The sequence below is a fragment of the Capsicum annuum genome, chromosome 3 (assembly GCF_002878395.1).
Source record: "Capsicum annuum cultivar UCD-10X-F1 chromosome 3, UCD10Xv1.1, whole genome shotgun sequence".
Lineage (NCBI taxonomy): Eukaryota > Viridiplantae > Streptophyta > Magnoliopsida > Solanales > Solanaceae > Capsicum > Capsicum annuum.
Window position 1 is genome coordinate 16,395,011 of NC_061113.1, and position 24,824 is coordinate 16,419,834.

The following is a 24,824-nucleotide window of genomic DNA, read 5'->3' on the forward strand; positions in this document are numbered from 1 at the left end:
AGGTGGATCATAAGGGATACACTTAAGTACCAAGTCTTTCCTTAGCTAGAACCTCTTTAGATTGTACTTATTCCCACTATTACCAAATATACAAGTACCCTAAAGTAACTCCACCAGAATAGCAAACTCCACCGGAATCAGACTCCACTTGCTACTCCACCGGGACGAAACTTCTGCTTGAGAACAATAATTCTAATTCAGAAATTTTTTCTGATGTGGAAGATCAGACAAAGCTGCAACCACAGAGCATACTAAAATTTCAAAAAAATTATTTCACACCAAAGGCTCTGATACCACTTGTTGGAAAAAATGGACCATTTTTCCCGCCCCTTCCGGACCGCTTTCAAGCAGAAAATAACAGAGAAATTAAAGAGAATAACAACACAAAGATTTAACGTGGAAAACTCCCCAATTGGAGAAAAACCATGGGTCTCTCAGAAAAATATTCACTATATGGAAATTATTACACCATACAATACACAATATTTTTCTCACACACCCTCACTTCCTAAAATACTATTCTCAAAGAGATCTCCAAGAGAATTATCTCTAAACCTCTTTAATAGTAAATAAGGAAATAAATATTTTTGTGTGTACCAATAATGAAGAAGGTGGAGTTTTATTTATAACTCTCAACCTCCTCCCAACCAAAGTAAATTTCCGATGTGGAGGTTTTCGTTTCTTTAAAACAACTTCAACAGAAATTACAGTGGAAAGGATTAGTTAGGTTAATTAGGCCTCGTTTGAATTTTCAAACAACAGACCACCTCGTATATATTTTAGACCACCAAAAAATATTTCTTTTTGAAAAAGGACTCCTCCATGATAAATAGGTTATGAACGACGAAATTGTGGGATTTCTTGCGTTTTTACAATTTGAATTAAAAGAAAATAATATTTTTGGATCTTTACGTAAAAATGAAGATCTTTTGTGCATAAAAAAAGTCATAAAACTATAAAGAAAGTTTAAAAACTAGAAAAATCATCTCAGAGGAATATATACCACAAAGAGCATCTATTTTTTTATGGGTCTAATTATTTTTTGATACCTTTCGACATTTGAAAATAAAAAATTAACTTTAAACTTCTCACTTTATTCTTTCATAGCCATAGAAATATCACGAAATGTTTGACTTGATAAATTTTAAGAAATATCACGAAATGTTTGACTTGATAAATTTTAAGAGTACTCTTGGTTTTCGCGTAAAACTAGTGGCTAGTTAAATATGAACATGTCTCATGTAAAATAAAATGGATGGAGTACGTAGTAGCGAACGTGAAAAGCAAAAACATTTTATATTTCATAATGCACAAATTCGGTGGCGGAGTCAGGATATATATTCACTAAGGCAGTGGCGGATGTACATGTATTCCAGGGGTTCATCCGAACCCTCTTCGTCGGAAAATTATACTATTTTTACATGGTAAAAAAAAAATTATGTATAAATAATAGAGGTTGAACCCCCTTCGATTAGTCCGTATATGTACTATTGAACCCCCTCACTGAAAATCCTCGATCCGCTCCTGCACTAAGGGAGTTCATAAATGAACATACGAACTAACCGAAGGGGGTTCAACATTTAATATATATACATAAAAAATTTATTTTAACCATGCATATATAGCATAATTTACGTTCTATATGGCAAAGGGTAGCTCCTCCCTGCAAAAATTATTTACGTGCATGCTTGACAGTGGAGTGTGGGTTGAATGATAGTATGATTCATCGATACTTACTACTTGATCTAGTCACTGCTGTGCAGGGGTGGAGCAACATATAAGGTAGGGTTCATCCGAACCTCCTTCGACGGAAAATTATATTATATATACATGGTTAAAATTATTTTTTATATATATAGAGTAGATGTTGAACCCCCTTCGGCTAGTTCGTATGTTCATTTGTGAATCCCTTGATGCCAATTCTGGCTCCGCCACTGCTGTTGTGCATATACTAGAGGTCATTTGATTGAAAACGAGTTATTTCAGGATTAGCTATCTCGAATTAGTTATTTCATTCTTAAAAGTAGAATAAAAATAATATTACAATCCTGAGATAACTAATCACGGGGTGAGTAAACCAATACATTTTATCCCAACCAAACATGGAATAAGCTCATCCTAAAATTATTTGTTCTCTCTTATTCCTTGTATCAAAATCGCTCTAAGGGTGTGTTTGGTGCGTACAGAAAATAAATGAATTCTTATTTATTTTCTTATATTCAATAAGTACTTATTTTCTTATATTCGGTAAGTAAGTAAAAACTTTTATCTTAAAAGTATGTATATATATTTAGATAAATAGTATATGGGAGATATGGGTGTGGGGTGGTGGGGATGGGGGAGAGGAGTGGAGAGGAGATTTGCAAGGTGAGGAGAACACATTCAATGTAAAATGTAATGAGTGAAACTTGTTTTCCCTATTTATATCAGGAAGTCATTTTCCTCATTTTTAAAGAGTTTATTTTCCTAGAAAAATGCTTTTAAAAAATTTTGATCAATTTATTCTCAAGACTACCGAACTGAATTTCACTTTCCCTCGCTCTGAACAAGTTGTGTAGAGGAATTAATGCAATTATATATCGAAGAAACAATAGACAAAAATAAAGATGAGAAAACAATAAGAGATCTTACTCCTATAGTGGTGCATTGTGGTACAAAAGAGAAATAATAATACTCCCTCCGTTTTAAAAAAGAATGATATACTTTCCTTTTCAGTTTGTTTTAAAAAAAAATGACGCTTTCCTTTTTTGGAAATACTTTAATTTCAACTTTCCACATGACATGTTTTAGACGACAAGATTAAAGGATATTTTGATAAATTTGACACAACTTTAATTTAAGACCACAAGATACAAAAATCTTCTTTATTTTCTTAAACTTCGTGTCAAATCAAAATAAGTCAACAACTTTGAGTAATTAAAGGGGAATAATGGTTTTCAGTTATTGGATATCTATCAAAAGTAATCTCAACCCCTATTTATAGTTGTTAGACGTTATCAAAAGTGATCTCAACCCTTGTCATCACAAGTGACCTTGACCCCTATTTATAGTTGTTAGGCGTGACCATGAGTCACTTTGTGGGCTTTGAAAGAAGTACTCAGCATACCAAGACTAGGATGAAATATATTCCTCAATAACCCTAAACCATTCTAAGCAATAAGAAGAGAATTGGCCTAGACCTTTTGATAGCAATACCATACGGGGTCGTATGGTACGTGAGATAAGGATAAACTATCGATGATAGGCCTAGTCGTTACCCCATAGACCAGTCTCCAATCAAGATCTAAAAAAGAAAATGAACCCTAGTATCAGACTTGATGAAAGAAAGGGCAAACTCTTAAAACAGCAAAACCCCAATTGAAGTGATAAGGAAAAAGCCATATTTTTGAAAGCTAATAAAAATGGAAACCAACAAGGGCATGCATAATCACTCTTTACAAAATGTTTCCTTGCCAGGGGGTTACAACCTCACTCCCACTATCCAAATACCAAATGCTCTCTCCTCTAGTACATTATTATAACGCAAGATAGCGCGCAGCCTCCATAGCTTGTTAAAGACCATTTGGAGGCCTATATACTCCATAGCCATTTACACCACAAGCCACGTTTGAATAGTCGGGGACGTGATATGGGTAGCTGGGGTCATTTTCTGCAGTTCTCATTCTGAGAAAGGATGGATCAGAACCCATCATCTGCTGCTGCCACGGGTTTGGTATTAAACCATCGATCTGCTGCCCACTTATAAATCGTGGACTAGGCTGCCTAATCATGTCTCTAGCACTATCAAATGGTCCTTCATAAAAATTATGTTGGATGTCATCATGATAACTCCGCGTTCTCTCAAACCTACAGGAACTTGTCGAAGGACCTAAGTCAGCAGACATTCCAATATCACCAGGGAAAGAGAAATGCCGATGCAGATGGTGTGACCCATTGCTATAACTTTGGAAGCCTGTGGTTGGCATTAACGTCCTTCCAATTCCTTGCTCATCATCCAGCAAGTCGTTAATGATATCAAGATGTGGAAATTCATCAGCCAGTGCACTCTGGGACTGACGCCCAGACGTGCAGGCTGGGAACTCAGATGGGATGTGATCATGGGTTCTACTTACAGGCTGGAACACATCAAAGTTTTGAAACTTGTTCAATACAGAAGGATGATCCCGAGATATACTCCTGCTGTCCCGCTGGGAACTCTCACATTGAAGTCCATTCTGCAGGGTATCATGATTCATCATTCCATATGAAAAACTTGGTCTGATGCAGCTAGTTTCTATTCTTTCTGAGCCCTGGGGTAAAAACAATGGCCCAGAAATCAGTGAAGGTGGTTGAGGGTATGCCTTCGAACTGTTAACCATTGAACTTGGAGAATAGGGTTGACTAAAACCAGCATTTCCAGAAACGGGATTGCCCACAATTGCATTACGATAGGACTGAGGAACATAACTGTGGGTTGCTGGTGAAGGTTCAGAGCCCAATTGACCTGCTGCGCTCACTGAACGTGCCAGTAATGGCGACGTTGTAACCATGGAAACAACAGAGGCAGCAGGCCTAGGCCCAGGTACTACAGGAGCACTCAAGGGTCTGGACAAGGCAGGGACTTGTGATTTGGGCTTTTCATTTGTCACAGAGGCAGTCACTTGATGGGATTGGAAGTTCTGAGGCATAATAGATGCCGAATGCACCGAGGCCTTCTCCACCACTTGTCGCTCTATACCTTTAGGAGGATCACCCTTCAACAATACAGCAGTCTCAGCTGAATTAGCTGAAGTAGTTGATTTATGAACCAGCTTAGGACTCTCCGAAGACAATCTTTTAACAGAGTTTGGATCACTTGTGGTCGAGACCTTTAGGTCTGACTTCGACTGAATGGCACACACTGAACCTTTTGCAGGGCTTCTAGGAGGAGATATGGCATGTGGCTTCTCCAAGGGAGGTCTCCCCGAATCAGGCTCAGACAGCTTTCTCTGTTGTGAAACTATTACTTCCTGCATACAAGAAAATCTGGCATGAAAGTTGGAATTCACTGAAAAAACAGCATAAGCAGAATCATGGCATCCACAGTAAAGTTGCATCTAAAATCAAAAGACGAAAATTAACACAAAGAACAAACGAGCAACAGCATACCACCGAAAAAGAAAAAAGAAAAAAAAACCTAGGCAGTTCATCACTATATCGGGAAAACATGGTTTTTTTTTTGAGACATTGACATAAATAGCCTTTTTACAAAAATAATAGCCAGCAAATGTTATTGTATACAACAACAACAACAACAAACCCAGTGCATTCCCACAAAGTGGGGTGTGGGGAGGGTAAAATGTACGCAGTCCATACCGCTACCTCCGAAGAAGTAGAGAGGCTGTTTCCGATAGACCCCGGCTCAGCAAATGTTATTGTATATTAATGAATAATACACTTAAAATATACATTAATGATACAAATAGCGTCCATTTTTTTGTATATTTGGCTAGAGAATGTAATTATTTTTAGCCAACCAGCAAAATGTATAATTTGCCCTTTTTTGCATGAATAGAATAAGAACCAGGTACTCAGCTTGTGAGATTATTTAGGTTCTTTCATCCCCTTTTCATTCGCTATATAAACAAACATGAAGGAAAATGCTGAAAAGAGAGGGGCAACCCAAAAACAAAAGAAGATCCATAAATATGCTCTGAGTGTTATAGCTCGAAATCCTCAGTAAAGCTCTTTTTCTAGGATAATATAGAGTCAGCGGAATAAGAGATGAATGCATAATGGGAGAAAATGACAAACCTTCTTCACCACTTCCTGCTCGTGCGAATGCGCTATAGCCTGAGACACAGATCTAGTTGCCCCACAACTTACAGTTGTATTAGTTGGCTTTCCTGAATCTGGAAGAGCATCTACTGGCTGCCTATGTATTTCACTAGCCCAGTCAGTCGCATTACTAGTTGACTTGCTTCTGAGGTTAACCACTCTAAAAAGTTGAGGCACCAGCAATTAGAAAAACCACAAATCATAAAAAATATTTATGGATGCCAAAGTTTTTTAAATAAGGTTTACCTGTTAGGCGATTTCTGGATTTTATGGTTTGAAGAAGTCCCTCTATGAGGCGCATTCATAGCCACTGAAGGAGCTGAGTATGTAGAACACGTTGATGAACTATCATCCATTGCATAAAGACTTCTTCTTGAACTACCATTCTGTGCAGCTGAAAGGCAATTTAATCCACTGCAGCTAGTTTCTGTGGAAGGATGCATTTCAGAGGTGTAAGTATCGCACTTGACAGGACTAGCAGCTCTGTCTTCAAAATCAGTTTGGTTTACTTCTGGGACACAATCAACTGAATCAGAAACATCGGAAACATCTTCCCGAATATCTGGTTTTCCCAGTGCTGTGTCTGGCTCCTCAGTCTCGTAGTCATTTCCATCTACAATACACCCATCTTGTTCAGTCTTCTCTTGCTCAATAATACAAGTTTTTTCATCCCTCCCCTTATCCTTCGTTTTGCGGTTATTCTTTTTCTGTTTACCCTGAAATACAAGGTAAAAATGATAAAAGTGTATCTATAATATTCCACAAAGCACTTTCTTCAGGAGGCAAAAAGGTCAAGTATATTAACTAACCCCCGATCAACAGTTCAGAGCTTGCGCACAAACTAGATGACAAAGTCTACAACTTTTTTTTTACACAACTTTGAATCTGTCTCAGCACAGATTCTTGTCAATTTATCCGTAACCTTCTTTCAACAACAACAACAATAAACCCCGTATATTCCCACAAAGTGGGGTCCGGGGAGGATCCTTAACCTCCTTCATTTAATTCAATTTCTATTCTCTCTTCTTCTCTTTTTCTTTTCTGCTATTATAATACAAGCTTTCAACACTTTTTCATGGAGAACATTGTTTTTTCTGCATAAGAAGCTTTTATCAGCCAAGCTCATTGATTATATCTCCAAAGAAAACAAAATTTAGGCGATGCAGGGGAATATACAATCATTTGATACAGCATGGAAACTACATTAATAATTGATAGTCATGACATGGTTTTCAAGCCAAACTATAAAAACTTGAGCCGACATAAAGAGCTCCTTGCTTCAGCATTTCCTATAAGCATAATTTGCCAATAAGAAGAATTCCAAGGAACACCTAACTAACGTTGCTGCCCATCCCCTAAAGTTAAATAGCAGATAACAGAGACTCAAACTTTAATACCTAATTCCACTATGTAGGGAAGGTATAAATTTAATAGCCCAGCTTTTCTTAGCTGGCAGAGAAATTCTCATCCCATGTGAAGACTCAGCAATGTGTACCAGGTAACAAAGACAATGTCAAAGATGCATGAGTTTCTTTAACATTGATCTGGTAGCATAACTTAAACAGATATCCTGGCATAGTATGAATAAAATATAATTCTGATATCTCAACTGTGTAATCAAATAATATAAACATATGCAAAAGGATATGTACCTGCTTTTTCTTCGACTTCTTTTCCTTGTCAGACACTTTTTTAGCTTTCTGCTCAGTTTCAGCCAGCCAAGCAGCCTCCTCTTCACGGATGAGCTCCTCTTGCCTCTTTAAAGCAACAGCTTCCTGATATGAAACCTCTATTTTACTACAGAGGGTGAAATGTGTTTTATCAGTATAATCAAGTCATTTTTAACCATCAAAAGCTCTAGTATGACAACTAACACAAACTAGATCACTACACAAATTTTGAGATAAGGTACAACACATCATCCCGCATTAATGCAGAAAATACAGTTGCAAATCCAGCTGCTTCCGAATTTGAGGTTAGAGAATCTCTGTGGACCTCTTCTAACATTAAATGGCGGCAACAGTAACTCGATGAGTCATAGATAGCCATTTCAATAACAATAGCAATGAAATCTCTTCTTCTCCTTTTTTGTTTGTTTGTTGGGTGGGAAAGCTGTTCAACCAGTTAGTTTTGCATTTGATCACAGTTAAGAGCAAATAAGTGATTAAAATGGTTACCTGAAAATATGTGCAAGGACAAATATCTCAATGGTTCTACGACCAAGTTCAGTTAGGCGCCTCTCGTCACGCTCAATGGAATCTTTGTTAAAGTCCTCTCCAGAAGTACCATCCTGAACAAAGAATGATAGAATAAGTAAATGAGAATGGATAGATATTATACACTACGAAGAAAAGAACAAGTGCTTTTATTTTCGTTCTTTTCCCCTGGAGAGATGTTAGAATGTGGCAAGACCCAAAAAAGTGGTAGTAAGAGAAGTGACTCTGACTAAACTAACTCTTGGCTGTATATATGATTCTTTCAGTTCTCATAGACATTCAAGTGCGACCCAGTTCAAATATCATCCATAACAAACAAAAGTTCACTTACTCGACCACTTGATAATTCTTTCTATGACTATCCAAAATCTCAATCTCATTCTTACTCGCACTCAGTAACTTATCCACGAAAGCAGCTTCAGATGTATCCAAACATGTCAATGAATCATAAAATGTGTGTTTGTCAACAAATAGGGAATATTACTGAAGCATATTTATCTATTATAAAACCTTTGACAGAAGGGATAATCTAGATTCTGCTAAAACAAAGAAATAAATCCTAGAGCAGTAATAACAAGAAACACTAATGCAATATTAGAACAGGTAAAAAGAAAATCACTAACAACAGTTTCAATCATAAACACCCATTTTCAGCAGTGAAGGAAGACACAGTTGCAGTAGGTGATGCAATTGAAGCCATAAATTTTGTAGCATTTCTGAATAGGGCTTCAACCATGGAATTCTGTGACTTACCTTTGTACGGTTCTGGGGACCTTTCTCCTCCTTTGGAGGCAGCGGTTCCAAGGCAGCCCTCTCAAGCAATGGCAAGACATCATCCACCAAGACAAATATGTCTTTGTCCAAACGAACAATAGGAACCAGTTGTTCTTCTGCATCCAGATATTTCCCCTTTCCTTTCTTGCCTTTAGTCTGGCCTTCAATAGCCTTAAGACCACTATACAAAGAATCCATCACTAGAGTAGATGTAACCTCTTTTTCAATGAAGAAGTGTTTGACCACCACTTTCAAAATCGAATCTGATTTCTCCCGGGACATGCGGCGCCTAGAAGTTTGGTCCATTCCCAGCCAAAAAGCACAGAAACTGAATTTCCATGTCGAGTGAGAAGTCAGAATGCGTTCAGGCAAAAAGCTAAAAATGTCACAGATAAGGGGAACAAATATGACATTCAACACAAAATAATGTCCATATTCATCACCACTATTGAGATAGATAAATAAGACACGACAAAACATAGATAATAGTAGCTACAAAGCTAGGCTAACAGTCTCTGGAACCAGGTAATCAATTGAGAAAATTTACACCTTACCTCGACCATCTAGCTTTATCCTCTATCAACTTTCCAAGTTTTCCTCGACGCTCTTCCACGAAACGGCGGCAGATCTGTTCAACATTGGTCAAATATACTCTAACAAGCTCCCTCCTATATTGACAGTCAAGGCAACGGAAGGGACGATCAGCTCTCTCCCTACAAACAAAGACATATTCAGATTAGTCAGGATCTCCATTTGAGATCCATCAGCTTAGCATACTACAACAACAACAACATACCCAGTGTATTCCCACAAAGTGGGGTCCAGGGTGGGGAGGGTAAAGTGTATGCCATCCCCATACAACTACCTCAGATGAAGTAGAGAAGTTGTGAGAAGTTGTTTCTGATACCCTCGGCTCATGAAAAATAATAGTATAACAAACAGAAAACGTAAAAACAAACAACAAAATGGGGTAACAAACCACTAGATAATACTATAAAGTACGGATTATTTTAAAGAGAAGAGCACTTTACGCTCAAACAGAGGGGAGGGGGGGATTTTCTAGCGGTGGAAAAAAAGAGTTAACCTGAAAACTTAAAAGAGAGACAAAACTTCCAAAATAATATTGCCTTCATACAAAAGACTATCTTGTCTCCTAAGTCTATCTTAGTGCAAGTGGCAATGGGGTTCAAATAGTCTTTTTTAAAAAAAAAAAAGATAACTATTTCATATATCACAAAAACCCGTCACCTAAAATGATGTCGAGGGGATATATTTTTTTTGGTCCAAGAGGACATCGGAAAGAGCTAGAAACTGAAAAGGTAAGACTTTACACTTTTCCTATGAATTCTACTAAGTCATCTATATTCCCCATAAGGTCCTATTTACACCCAAAATAAAAGAAACTAAGGCACAAACTCTATTATATGCAAAGTACCAACATTTCTAAATGTCATCATGTCCACATCAAGAACCATGTTTGACATGACCAATGCAGACATACATCAAACAGGTTAAACAGATCATTGATCTCCCAACTTTTCCTTTCATGGTTTAACCAACAAATACATGACATCAGCATATTTGAAGACTCCTATCCCATGTCTCATTCTTCCTGAGATATACAAAACCTAGTAACACCAATGAAACTATCTATGTGAGGTAATAATGAGTTATCAAGTTACGTACTATAACCATAAAATATTAATACAAGAATGTGTTTCAACTTTTAGTTTCCATTCGAACCCATACATGCTAATAGTGATGCTATAAGAGGAAAATATTGAAAACCAAAAATCCATTGTGCTGTGTCAAGCATCTCATAGAAAATTTATGTCAGCACGTCCATGTCAAACATTTATGCATGTTCTATCCATGTTGACATCTCTGATACTATTTTTATATGTGAAAACCTATGTTGAACGAAAAGGTCGAACCAACTAGTCCTTTAAAAGCTTCCAGGCATGAAGCAGAATCATATTAAAAATAACTAATAAATTGAAATTGATTTAAATACTTACATGCTTGGATAAAAGTGTTGAAACTGATAATAAGTCGTTGGTGTGTTTGGTGAAAGAAATGTTGATGAGCACTTTTCCATTAAAATAACCAAAATGTCAAGTTACAAGTATTTTATTTGGAAAAAAAAAATATGAACGAAAGAAATAAATAAAATGGAGATGGAGAAAACAATAAAAAGATTGGACAAACCAAAAGTGCTTAAAAGTTGAAAAATCATTATTTTGGCTCATGAGCACTTTTGGTGTTTACCAAGTGCATAATAGACTAGCAACTGGTGGTGGAAAATCATGCTATGAGGCTACAACTAACCATGCCGTAGGTAACGCAATGTACAAAAATTGATATAAAATTAGAATATATACAGATTAAAGTGGAAGGGGAGCCTTGGAGTATCTAGTAAAGTTGCTGCCATGTGACCAGGAGGTCACGGGTTCAAGCCTTGGAGACAGCCTCTGGCAGAAATGCAAGGTAAGGCTGCGTACGATACACCCTTGTGGTGGGGCCCTTCCCCGGACACCGCGCATAGCAGTAACTTTAGTGCACCGGGCTGCCTTTTTTTTATATATACAGATTAAAGTGAGAAAAGACCTGATAACTTGAACTTGAGCTTTAATTATGAGGGTATCAGCATCAATAAATCCTTCTAAAACTTTTGAAAGCTCCATAAACTTTTTCCAACCCCAATCATGTTCTTTCTTCCAGAATCGATGTAATGTATCTGCAGAAATTTGCTATTGTGTCAACACGAACAAGCAAAGATTTCAAGATTCATTGCAAAAGACCAAATGTAATTTACACACCCGAATACTTAGACTTCTTAGGATCTTTGTTCACCACAGCAATAGTGAATTGAGCAAAATGACTCCAGCCTGTACTTATCAAAAGAAAAGAAAATATCAACATCACAGCTGCAGCAAGACTTTGAAGATAGTTTGGGGTGAACTACCAACATTATCACACCTGGAAGGAGCTTGTCATGATTAGCCACACACAGAAACAAAGAGAGATGATTGCACACATCGCATCCTTGTGGGTAAATCAAAATATACCTGCCGCAAACAGTTTGATCACAACAAGCATTTGTCAGTAATTCTATAATTCCTGAACTGCGAATTGTCATTCAATAAGAGGAATAAACGGTCATACAAGATTACAGTAAATAGCCATTTTGGGTGTAAGAATATCAAACTTGCTACAACACAATCTACAAAACTTAATAGGAAGCAAGATTAACGGTGTCTATGATTACCTCTCTATCAATGGAAGGGATAACCTAGTGATCAAACTCCAGCAGTCGTCAGCCTACTTTCTAAGAGTATATTAACAGTATCAGCAGTCATGCAATCTCTCACTAAAAAAAGGTAACATGGGGGTGCAGGGACGAAGCTCCTACACTTTTCTAAGGTAAGTATCCACCAGGAAGTCAAAATAGATCAAATTCCTTATATTCATCCAATTTCAAGTAGGATTGTAAAGATGACTGGACAAGGTGCATGTCCCTCTACTTCTACTTCCTAACAAAGGCACCACAAAACCCTTTCCCCTTCTCTTTTGTTTAATCCTGCACTTGACTCCTAATCTAGGCCAAACTTATCATGTTCCAAACCAAAAACAAAGTATGCACTTATAAACAAGTTTCTCTGCAATTTTCTATCACATGGATGAGTTGTGTGCTCACCTAATTTGAATTCAAAACCAAGCACGGGGAATAGCCCTTTTCTCTTCCCCTCTTATATCCTGGCTCCTCTTCTAAACCAATGGAACAGGATCCAAACTAATGAAAAGTATGTGCATAAATAACTCACTCCACAAACTTCTTAGTTCCTACCTCTACCGGTAGAAAATAGAGAAGTCCAATTCTCTTCCCACTACATTTAACTTTATCCAGGTAGACATCCATAGACATAGAGAAAGCATTAGCATAGTTTTTGAAATTGATACGCACTGCACGTACAGAATTATGCTTATTGAACAATATATAGTTTGTTCTACAAGTAGTTAAGAATATAAGAATGCATAAGTTCTTTCCGGCCAAATTTAAAGGGATGAGACCACATACAAGGGCCACCGTACAAGTACGTGTCAGAAAATAATTCTTCCCAAAGATCATACCATTTGTAGCCTCCAACCTCAAATGCATTACTCCGAAGTTCTCTCTTGTTAATTTGTGAAAACTTATCAATCTTCCAGGTATATTTCCCATAAAGCTCAGAAGGTTTAGGTCCTAAGAACAATAAGCGAGAATAAATGAATAAATAACCAAAGGGGCTTCCAATAAGCACATAAAAGGATACAAAAAGAAAGAGATGGCAAACTGTAAGACATGTTACCATTCTCAAAAAAAAAAAAAAAAGGAGAGAGAGAGATAGTGAAGCGTAAGGAACAAACTTCTAAAGAAATACTAGTAGTCTCACAGCCTAGAGGCACACACAACTCAGAGTCCAGTAATGGCATTTCAAAACCACATGCATTATGGAAAGCAGGCTGCTAAACAGTTCTAGATAGCTGCTACTGCTTCTTTTTTATCAACAGTCCAACATCAGCACCAACCCCAAAATGAATAAAGCAAATGTAAATCGGAGACAAGGAGCTTTAAAAGAAAACTACTCTTCAATAATAGTGTAATTAGATTCCACTGCAGAGAAAACGTTACTTCTGGTAAAATCTACTTCACATTATTGCTTAGGTCTTAGATAGCAGTAAACCTCCTAGAATTTATGTTGATCATTGGACCCTCCTAGAATTTATACATTTGAGACACTAGACTGGTTTACTTTATATTTACAAACTAGAAAAAGCACAACAAGAGGAGAATTATGGAACTGATTTAGGAGTAAGAAACATGTGTGTGGGTTTGGTCAACTACCAATTAGCCAGGATATATTGGCCAAGAGACTGTTAAATTGAAAACCAACAGTATATCCTAAAAGCTAACCTACAAACAGTAAGCAGTTTAGACGAGGTTTGAATGAGATAGTCAAATTAATCCAAATAGATATTCTTGTTGTAGAAACACGAATCCTAAGAACACACTTTGAGATGAGGACTGGGTATAAAACTAAAAATTATAAAGGCCTACCTGCAGAATATTTTGAAACAATATAGATATCAATCAACAAGATAATTTCTTCAAGAAGAAAGTTTCTATATTGATTAAAAAACAAAAGGAGCACTGCCACAATCCTGTAAATAAGGATTTTCTAATCCAAAAATCTTCCAGTTTCCATCAAACAACAGATCACTGAACACTCTGTCAAACTTAGAACTGAATAAATAATTCAAATAACCAGGAAATCCACATAACAACCACCGATGACAAGTATAGTTATTGAAACAGAACAAGCAGTGAGATAGTGCTGTCAATGACATAATCTTGGATCCCTGGATACAAAAACAAAAAGAGAGCATCCCCTAAGTAAAGATCCTCTTCCAGTAGAGTAACTGATGTAGTTTATCATAAAAACCAGGAGAAAGTCCGCCCACCAATGACGGGTGTAGTTCATAAGCAATCAATTTTAATTGATATTTGGTTCATCTTCAAAGTAAGCAGTTTAAGAAAATCTGAGCAAGACATTAAACCAATTACACCATCATCAACAAGACTCAAACTCAAACTCAATAATAATCAGAACTCTGACACCAAAAAGAAAGATGTCAATGATTCCACTTAATTTTTTGCAGAAAGGAATAATGGTGATGCAGATTAAAAAAATAAGTCTGTAATGAAAAACTGCAAGCAACTACCAATCTATCACACGAATGGTTCAACTTCCCTCAACTAAGTATGGAAAGAAAACATTGGAACTGGCAAAGAACGTCTTTCAAGAAGCAAAAGTATGAAAAGAAAAAACATAGAAAATGACTAGCAGCATACCAGCATCTTCATCATCATCACTGTCCCAGTAAGGAGGCGATGTTGACGGAATTCCATTCTCCACCTGCTCCGAAGACCTCCATTCGGCCAACCCTTCACTAGATTGGCATCTCTGCTGGCCATTTGACAGTGCCTCCAAAGACCTAGTGCTACCTGCTTCCTCAGATGCACCTGAAGCCATTCTCAGCCCACAACTCCCACCAAAATGCTAAAAGCCTCGCCTTTTCCATCCAAAAATGATTAAACCACATCAAATATAGAAACAGAAAGGTAAATCCATACAAAAGGCTGAACCTTCAAATCTAAAAGCTCTAACAAAACCCTTGAATTGTATATTCAAGGCTATGTTGCCCGTCTTCAAAAATGTCAACGGCTGCCAGGGCGGATTTAGAGGGGAACGAGGGGGTTCACCCAAACCCCCTCCGCAAAAATTTAAGTTGTATATATAAGGTATTTTTTAAATAATTTATGTATATATATATAGAGAGAGAGAGAGAGATTGAACCTCCTAAACATAAGATTAGAGGTTGTCCTAGTTGTCGAGGGAGGTTCTAAATTCACCTAGAGGTTGAGGTTCCAAGTTCAAATCCCAAACAAAACTTTTTTATTTTTAAAACCACTCAGTGAAAATCATGGATCCGCCGCCACTGATGGGTCCACGTTGGATTCTCCACACAAGTATATATTCAGAGAATCCGATACAGGTGCGGCATAAAAAATGAAGAGTCCGTGCATTTAATTCCAGATTATCCATATGGAAAGACAATAATAATAATTCAAAAAAACAACAAACATTATTTGTTTTCGTAGAAAGCAATGCAACATGCTGAACACCAATGCAACATGCTGAACACTACAGTTATCTAAAGAACTCCTAGGCCTACATACACATTACATTAAAAAAATCTTAAACATTGACCAAAAAATTACAAATTTATGCACATTCCAAATAAGAAGAAATTATAATTCACAACTATACAACACCTGAAAAAACACATAAGGATAACTCCCAAATAAACCCTAATTCAAACCCAACTTCCACAAAATCAAGAACAACCCCAAAACAAAAAATCCAATTATACTCCAAACCCAACTCACCAAATTTCAAGAATCAATTACTAATTTACTAAAAACCCAACTTTGACAAAAACTCATAAAAGGAATTTACAATTATCAACACCCCAAATACAAATTACAATAAATACCCACATAATAAAAGATACAAATAAACCTTAAAACGCCCAAAAAAGGGGGGAGTAGAAGCTAATTTTTAAAAAAATAATAGTTTAATTAAATTAATAAAATTAATAAATGAAAATAAAAAGAGTAGATCGAAGAAAAGAGGCAAAAACCTGAAGCTTTTGTCAAATGGTGAATAATGGAAGCTGTGTGTTAGACAGACACAAATAAAATTAAATTAGAAAGAGAGAGATTTGAGAGGTGGAAGAACAGAGACGGAAATATATATATATAAGTTTATTTATATTTTTATTTTTTATCTCCATCTGTTAGGAGTACATAAATATAAAAATAAATAAATTACCTTTTTTGCTATTTTCATGATTTTCTAGGGTTTTCCCTTTTATCGTAATTTCAGTTTCTCTTGTAATTTCATTTTTTCTCTTGTTCTTTTAGGAGGGGAGTGGGGGGAGGTTAATAAATTGTGAAATATTATAACATAAAATTTTTAGGGTTTTTCTCTTTGCTATAATTAATTGCATTTTTGTAATAATTTTTGTGATTACTTTATTTTTTTTAGGATTATGGTGTTCAGATCAATTTGTGTAGATCTTTAATTTTATGAGATACTTACTACATCAAATCAGTAACACGTAATTTAATTTTTATGATTTTTTTTTACTCATATTCTTAGGATTGTCTTGGATAGATCAACTGGAGTATTACTTTATAATAGTTTATTTTTATTATTATTTGTTGTTTTAATATATATTGCTTCTGTATTTTATTTTATTTTTGAATTGTTTTTGTCTTGAGATAGAAATCTATGGAAAATATTTTCTCTAACTCACATTTGACATAGTTCAAAATCAACTACAGATTGCATATACTTACCCTTTTCAGATTCTATTTTACGAAAATATATTGCTATATTGTTGTTGATATTCTTGGGATTTGTCCATTTAGGGTCATTTGGTTAATGGAACATAGCCTTTTTATTCCCCCTCTAATATAGTAATATGAACTGTGTATATTTAGTATACTCAAACCCTACTTTATGGGAATACGAATATTTGGATTTCTAAACATCAAACTTGAACGAATAGTTATGTTAGTTCTTTTTCTACCATCAATAATCTTTTAAAAAGGGGATTAGGGTCAAATATGCCCATAAATTTTGTGAAAATGTTCAAATATACTCTCTGTTACAAGTTTAGTCCATTGATGCCTCCATTGTTAAAGTTTAGGAGCATATATACCTCTTTGACGGTTAAATGATGTGCTGGAAATTTATAAACCCCTTTTCCCCTTTTTTTTAAATTTTAATTGCCACATAAACAAAATAATTATCATATCACAAAATATATATTCACCCAACTTTTCTACATCCTGAACCCGGCCCGGCCCAATATTCATTATTCATTCTTTAATTCTTCATTTATTCTCCCATTTCCAATTTGTTTATCTTAATTTGCCTTCCTAAAACTGTAGCAACAAAAGCAGCAACATAACAAACTGCTCCTTATAGTCTCCTCTTCTCCATCATCCCTCCACTTAAATTAACTGAATATCTGTAAACAACGAAACAATATATAAAAATTAAAATTAGTGAAAAATTCTTAAGATGTATATAAAGAATTTGTGAACCCCGCACCCCCACCTCTTTCCAAGAAAAGTGGAGGTTTGCTTGAGCAACTTTTGCTGAGAAATGACAGTGTGATGAGATCTCAAAACGCATAAGGTTTGTTATAAGAAGAAAAATGGTGTTAGGATTTTTGTTCGGATTTTCTTATAAAATTTAAGTTTTATTTTTCTTAGAAGGAAAATAAAAGTAATACCATAATTACTTTTACTTTTCCTAAAAGAAAAATATAAAAGTTTTTTATATTTGGCAAACCTCTTTCTAAGAGAAAATGTTTTGGAACTCTATAAATAGAAGACTCTCCCTTCTCATACAATAACATAGTAGCTTCCACAATGTAGTCCTCAAAAGAGTCTGGTTTAGAGGGAGATTTCTCCCAATAGGTTCTATACTTTTTTAATAGTAGTTTATTAGTTTATAATATATAGGTCATTTGACCAAATCATATTAATAATATGTTTTTTCTTCGTCGTCTGAATTATCATCACAATGGTTTGCAACTAATAGCTTCCGTATGACGCCATCTCGATTTCGAACCCAACAAGTGGTATTAGAGCCTACGGTTCAAAGATCTAGTGGTTTGGTGAAATGAGACTGAAAATAATTTCAAGGCGGTTCTAATCAATTTGCAATTAATTGAATGATAATAAAGATTTTTGTCCAACTACATGTGAAGAACAAGTTTCAACTATATTTTCAACATTCTTGTTGTTGTATCTTTAAAAGTAAAAATAAACTATTAATTTTTAATCCATTTTTAATCATGATATTTTAAACTTTATTTTTAACCATGGCAAGCAACAGTTATGAAGATTATATCAAGAATGAAAGTTCATGCATGTGATGTGAAGAATGCAGATCAAGTGAAGAAAATCAAGTCAAAAAGAGGAAATTTGTTAGGGTTTTTGCCCTGATTTACTCACCAAATTTAAGTTTTATTTTTCTTATAAGGAAAATAAAAGTAATATCATAATTATTTTTATTGTTTTGAAAGAGAAATATAAAACTTTTTCATATTTGGCAAATCTCTTTTTAAGAGGAAGGGTTTTGGAACGCTATAAACAGAAAACCCTTCCTTCTCATACAATGACACAGTAGCATCCACTATGTAGTCCTCAAAAGAGTTTGATTTAGGGAAAGATTTCTTCCAATAGGTTCTATACTTTTTTAATATTAGTTTATTAGTTTATAATATGTAGGTCGTTTGACCAAATCATATCAATAATATGTTTTTTAGTATGTTTTTTCTTTATTATCTGAATTATCATCATGATGGTTTGTAACTACTAGCTTCCGCATGACGTCATCTCGATTTCGAACCCAACAAATGGTATGTAGGAGAAGAGACGAAGAAAGAGAAAGGAATATCATTTTAATAGTATATTTTTATTTAAAAATCCTCTACTATTGGAGTTAACCGATTTAGCTTTTAGGCCGGCGAATAAAGATAAACAAATTGAAAATGAGAGAATGAATGAAGAGTTAAAGAATGGTCAATGGATAATGGGACGGATCGAATTTAGGGCAGAAAAGTTGGGTGGATTTATATTTTGTGATGTGACAGTTATTTTATTTATGTGATAATTAAAACTTTTTTAAAGAAAAAGGAAAGGGGGTTTGTAAATCTCCAACACATCATTTAACGATCAAAATGGTATATATGTTCTTAGACTTTAACAGTGGGAGTATAAGTGGACTAAACTTGTAACAGAGGGTATATTTGAACCTTTTCACAAAGTTCAGGAGCATATTTGACCTTTTTCCCTTTTAAAAATTTAAATTCTTTGAAGCAATGAAAAATGAAGTCTTTTCCGATATTATCTCTTAATATCCCGAATTACATCTATATCCATAATCTATATCGATATCTATAATCTATATAAATATTAATATTTATAATAATAATAATAATAATAATAATTATAATAATAATAATAATAATATACTAAAAGTGTGAAGAACGTTAAAAATATTGTTTAAACTTTTTGCCCTTCATTAAAAGTCACTATTTTAGACAAAATCGTCTTTTCACTATTTTTTCTAATATTTAAGAGTTAAAAATTAATTAAATATATTTATGGTAAAACTTTTCCTTATTAGAAGTTATCAGAATTTCAATATTTTTTCCTAATTTAAGAGTTGAAATTAATTAAATATATTTATGGTAAAATCTTTCCTTATTAAAGATCATCAAAATTAATGGCAACTGATATTTTTTTCATTAGTTTAAAAATTCTAAATCAACTAAATTTGATTTTAAGAAGATTTGAAAAATCTAGAATTAGATATAAAACTATTAGAATAAGAAAAAAATTTAAGAAGTATCAGATTTTTAAAAGTTTTAACTATGTAATAAGAATGTAATAAATGATTTTATAAAGATTTGACTTTAAAAATAAGGAAAGATTTTAAATATATATAAAAAAGAAAAATAATCATAACACAAATTGATTCAAATTGATGCGTCTCTCTTAGTGTGTGGCAACAAGTGAAAGAGGTACTATATGGCAAACCAAAAGTAATTGATCCACCAACCATTTGAAACTTTTGGTGGTAAAATATATATTGGCCAACATATATGTGTATATGTTAATGTTTACATTATTATATTAAAGTGTGAAAGATTTTTGAAATTGTGATTTGAACTTTTACACTTTATTAAAAATCTCTGCAATGAATAAAATCATTTAATTTTAATTAATCAAACGTTATACGTGCGAGACACGTGTGATTAAACTAATCTCTATTATCTTAAAAGTGTGAAGGGTCTTGTAAATCACGTTTGAACTTTTTGCCCTTCATTAAAAATCTTTCCTTTAGACAAAATTGTCTTTTCGCATATTCTATTTAAATTACAAATTCAATAAAATAAATATAAGGAAAGAAATAAATATATGAGTCCTAAAATATATTGAAAAGAATGATAGAAAAAGGTCTCCTAATATAAAAAGGACTCCTAACCGTATGTACCTTTTGACTAGAAATAAAATCCCAATCATTCATCGTAAAATATGCTTGCACACAGTCCAACTCGTCTTGAAACTCAACATAACCATAGCAGAGGCTATATCCAGTCTTGCCATCTTTAAAAACTTGAGCAGTTATCACTTCAAACAACGAGAAAATTGTATACAGGTCTGTGGTTTCAACTGTCGAATTCAAATTATAAACCCAGAGCAAATTGTAGAGGTCTTTCAACTCATGTATATAAGGAAGCTCCTCCTCTAATGTTTCTTCATCTTCTTCATCTCCATCATGTTGAGTATGTTTCACATCTGAATGAATCTCAACATGAGAAACAACTGTCTGCTTACCATCGTCTTTCACATCTGCATGAATCTCAACATGAGTCTGTTTACTATCATCGTGTTTCACATGATCTGCATGAATCTCAACAAGAGCTTGTTTACTATCATCGTGTTTCACATCTGAATGAAACTCATCATGAAAAACAATAGTCTGCTTACCATCGTCTTTCACATCTGCACTTATCATAATTGACGAATTGTAATGTAATTTGAGAACAAGGGGTCTTGTGAGAGACAAAATTAGGCGAAGTCTTCATGGATTCGTGATCTGCTGAGCTTATGGCAACAACTCAATATTTTCTCATAACTTAGTTTTATCATCGTTCAAAAACTTGAGTTTTTAAATTTTTAGTATTGTGCTTATTTGTTTATTTTCAGTGAGTTATAATTTATTTTAGTCAGTGAGGTTTATTTGGTTTACTTATGCTTGTGTTTTCTAAATATTCACCTCTTTTTAATCCGTTTTAAGTTATTTTAGCTCAATATTTTGTCGGAATAACGTTAATGGATGCAACAGAAGTGTTGCCAGAGCATTCTCTAATACTTACCCTGTTACTTATCAAGTATATGTTTATAATTTGTTATATATCTATGTATATATATAGAGAGAGAATTATTTCTCGTGTTTGTTTTATATAGAAAGCACTCGAATTGTTGTTCGTTTTTTTTTCTTCGGGAAAGATATATTTTCTTTTTAAGTTCATATTCTTTAATGTATGAAATCTTGACTATGTTTATGAATGCAGAAAATCTATATTATATCGGAGTTGATGTGATTTAGTACTGTGATTTCAGATGATCATTCTCTATTTTAATGGTGAGAAGGTCAGAAGAACGAGGCGGGAATATATATTGATATACTAAGAGACCTTTGCATTACAAAGAATGTGTGCGACAAAGGTACAACTATTATATGTGGTATCATGTAGTAATTTTTTCAACTAAGAGAATCACTCAGTATGATTGACTAAGTGTTAAATTATCCAATATATCTTTTTTTAAGGCTTTGTATTTTCTAATTGAGTACGCAAAAATATTATATACATGTTGTATCTTTTGTTAGCTTAGTCAAGATCAATATAGCATAAAATTTTACCTAATGTTTCTTTTAAGGTCATTAAAGTGGTTGATTTTGGTATTGCCAGGGTGAAGGTAAAAATCAATGTCGTGACAACATAGATCGAAACTTATAGATGGATGGATCTTGAAGTATGTCTATACTTACAAACTAATCTTAAATGCTTAAATTGAGAAGAAAACATAGTTTATTATGGAGGATAAGTTTTGTTATATTTTTACAATTTATGTAGTACCTTATAAGTTGTTGTTTTTGTTAAATTGAAGTTTTGTGGTTACAATTACTAGATATCAACTCTTCGTCTAGTTGATTGATGAATTCAAATTCTAATATGTTGACTATAGTGATGGCTCTAGGGTTGTAGGGTGACTATAGCATCTATGATTAAAGAGATAAATTTGCTTATGATTTAATGTAAGTTTTCTAAAATTTTAGCATGTTCTTGATAATTACAATCTTGATAGTATCTATGATTAAAGAAATAAATTTGTTTGAGATTTGAGGTAAGTTATCTATACTTTTAGTATGTACTTGAAGTTTACAATAAACAAATCATTATGTATTTTTGATAGAAAGTTGCTAATGCGAAATTTTTTATGGAATCTTGATACTCCCTCCGTTTAAAAAAGAATGATCTACTTTGAATTGGCACAAAGTTTAAGAAAATAAAGAAGACTTTTGAATCTTGTGGTTTTAAATTAAAGTAGTGTCAAATGTATAAAAAATTTCTTTAATTTTGTGGTCATAAACATGTCAGGTGGAAAGTTGAAATTAAAGTATTGCCAAAAAAGAGAAGAGGTCATTCTTTTTGAAACGGACTAAAAAGGAAAGTAGGTCATTCTTTTTTAAACGGAGGGAGTATATCTTTTGATTAAAGATACAAATTTGTTTGTGATTTGAGTTAAGTTTTCTAAACTTTTAATAAGTTAAATTTGCTTGTAATTTGAGGTAAGTTTTTTAAAATCTTTGTATGTTCTTGAAATTTACAAAAACTAATTATTATCAACTTCATAGACAATTTCTATTGATGTCTTTCAAATGGATTTGTACTTCAACTTTATAATGTAAATCGATTAAGTTCAATAATATTAATTTTGTATTGCATTACAATTTTTAACACAAAGTTCTATATCATATTTAGGGATGTGAACATATTGACTGTAGAATTGACAAGGAATTTCTACAACTTTACAGAAATATTAGACTTAGAAAGCAGAAAAACAAAACAACGATTGAGAATAGCTTTATGACGTTATCTTTTAGATAGATTGTTTTTGTTTCTTTCTACGTTTAATTGAAACTCGGTTTTGATTATATTTTTTTTCCTAAAAGTTTGGACTTCTAACTAATGAACATATTTCTTTATTCACGTGAAAAAAGTGTATTATGGTCATGAAGAAGTTGTTGGAGCAAAAGGGAGCTTGGAGACTAAAGTTGCAGAAAGGATAACAAGGAGTTGAACATTTTTTGTTTTAATGTTAAGGTCTGTGTCCAATGTATTTGATGAAGGTTTTAATCTTAATCATTCAGATTTTAATTATTATATTTGTTTAATTTTTGGATAGAGATTTTCTAGAGGAGCAAAAGTTTTTGAACTATACTTTTTGTAGATCTAGATCTTTTCTTTTTAAAAATTTGTTAAGGTATGTCGACAGAGTATTTGATGAAGGTCTTAATCTTAATCATTCATATTTTAATTGTTATATTTATTTATTTTTTGCATAGAGATTTTTTGAACAAAAGGCATGTAACCAAAGTATTTGATGAAGGTTTTCTTAATCATTCAAATTTTAATTATTATATTTATTTATTTTTTAAATAGCGATTTTCTAGAGGAGAAAAAGTTTTTTAGATTAGATTTTTGTAAATGTGAATCTTCTGTTTTTTAAAATTTGTTAAGTATGCAAGATAGAGTATTTGATGAAGGTATTAATCTTAATAATTCATATTTTAGTTATTATATTTGTTTGTTTTTTAGATAGAGATATTGAAAATAATATGAGTATCTTCTTTTTTCTTTTATTTTGATGAAATATATAACACACATATTTAGTCATTTTCCACATTAGCCAGGGACATATACTATATAATTAACTAAATAATATATATTGATTGTCCTTGCAAATTCAAAAAATATTCAATTTACTTGGAATACAAATTTTGTGTCAATGTATTAATATTATCTCTTCATTTAAATGAATATTATATTTATTTAAGCGTTAATTTATATTACACATAATTCATTCTTATAATTATATATTTAAGTATTTTTTATAAGAATAAAAATTCACGTGCAATGCACGTATCCTAAACTAGTTATCAATAATATCATAAAGCTCGCTCCTCTTTTATAAATTCATTTCGAAGATTTACTCTACTAATCTCTTAATAGTACTGCCATGTTTAGTACCAAAGTTTAATTTGTCTGTAACATCATTAATGCATACATAATTTTTAACGCTAATTTTCAATAGATTTAGAAATTATTAGTGTCAAATAAAATAATTGTTTTGACAAGGCTACCATAACAATTAATAGATTTCCCATCAGATATTTTCTCAATCATATAACAATAATATTTATATTTATTCTATTTGCATGTTATATAGTAGTAATCCTGAAAAGACCATGTCTTCATAAATTGCATTATTGTCTGTATATATTAGAGTTAATTAGGTATCCATTCTAACAATGCTTCCTTTGATGACATTTGAAATTGGTTACCTATGATTAACTACTAAGCATATTTTAGTTGATTCCATCTTTAATTAAGATGACTTTTTATCATTTCAGTTTTTGGAACCTTTTAATCAATATATAGAAACAACAATAATATAAATAACATGCCTAAATGACCTCTATAAGAATGTGATTACCCCAAACGTTATGTTTAAAGTTGTTATTACACATCTAAATTCTACGATGTTATATTACTCCT

At 33.4% G+C, this 24,824-nt stretch overlaps 1 protein-coding gene across 1 annotated transcript; it reads right to left on the bottom strand.

Moving 5' to 3' along the window:
* Positions 1 to 3,357: 3,357 nt before the first annotated feature.
* Positions 3,358 to 16,187, bottom strand: LOC107864615 (TNF receptor-associated factor homolog 1a). Its single transcript, XM_016711031.2, has 13 exons — positions 16,032 to 16,187; positions 14,680 to 14,900; positions 12,918 to 13,029; positions 11,766 to 11,854; positions 11,606 to 11,674; positions 11,394 to 11,523; positions 9,341 to 9,499; positions 8,766 to 9,114; positions 7,974 to 8,086; positions 7,449 to 7,593; positions 6,043 to 6,512; positions 5,773 to 5,956; positions 3,358 to 4,988 (listed from the first exon to the last, which is right to left on the bottom strand). The coding sequence occupies exons 2-13, from the start codon at positions 14,858 to 14,860 to the stop codon at positions 3,552 to 3,554; spliced, it is 3,438 nt and encodes a 1,145-aa protein (XP_016566517.2). The 5' UTR covers positions 14,861 to 14,900; positions 16,032 to 16,187; the 3' UTR covers positions 3,358 to 3,551.
* Positions 16,188 to 24,824: the final 8,637 nt, after the last annotated feature.

Bases quoted from the DNA above. Each gene is read 5' to 3' on its own strand.
- LOC107864615 (XM_016711031.2), bottom strand. From the start codon at position 14,860: ATGGCTTCAGGTGCATCTGAGGAAGCAGGTAGCACTAGGTCTTTGGAG. The intron at 11,524-11,605 runs GTGTGTAAATTA...AAATTTCTGCAG, and splicing joins TAAGAAGTCTAAGTATTCGG to ATACATTACATCGATTCTGG. The intron at 8,087-8,765 runs GTAAGTCACAGA...TTCTTTGTTCAG, and splicing joins GTCCCCAGAACCGTACAAAG to GATGGTACTTCTGGAGAGGA.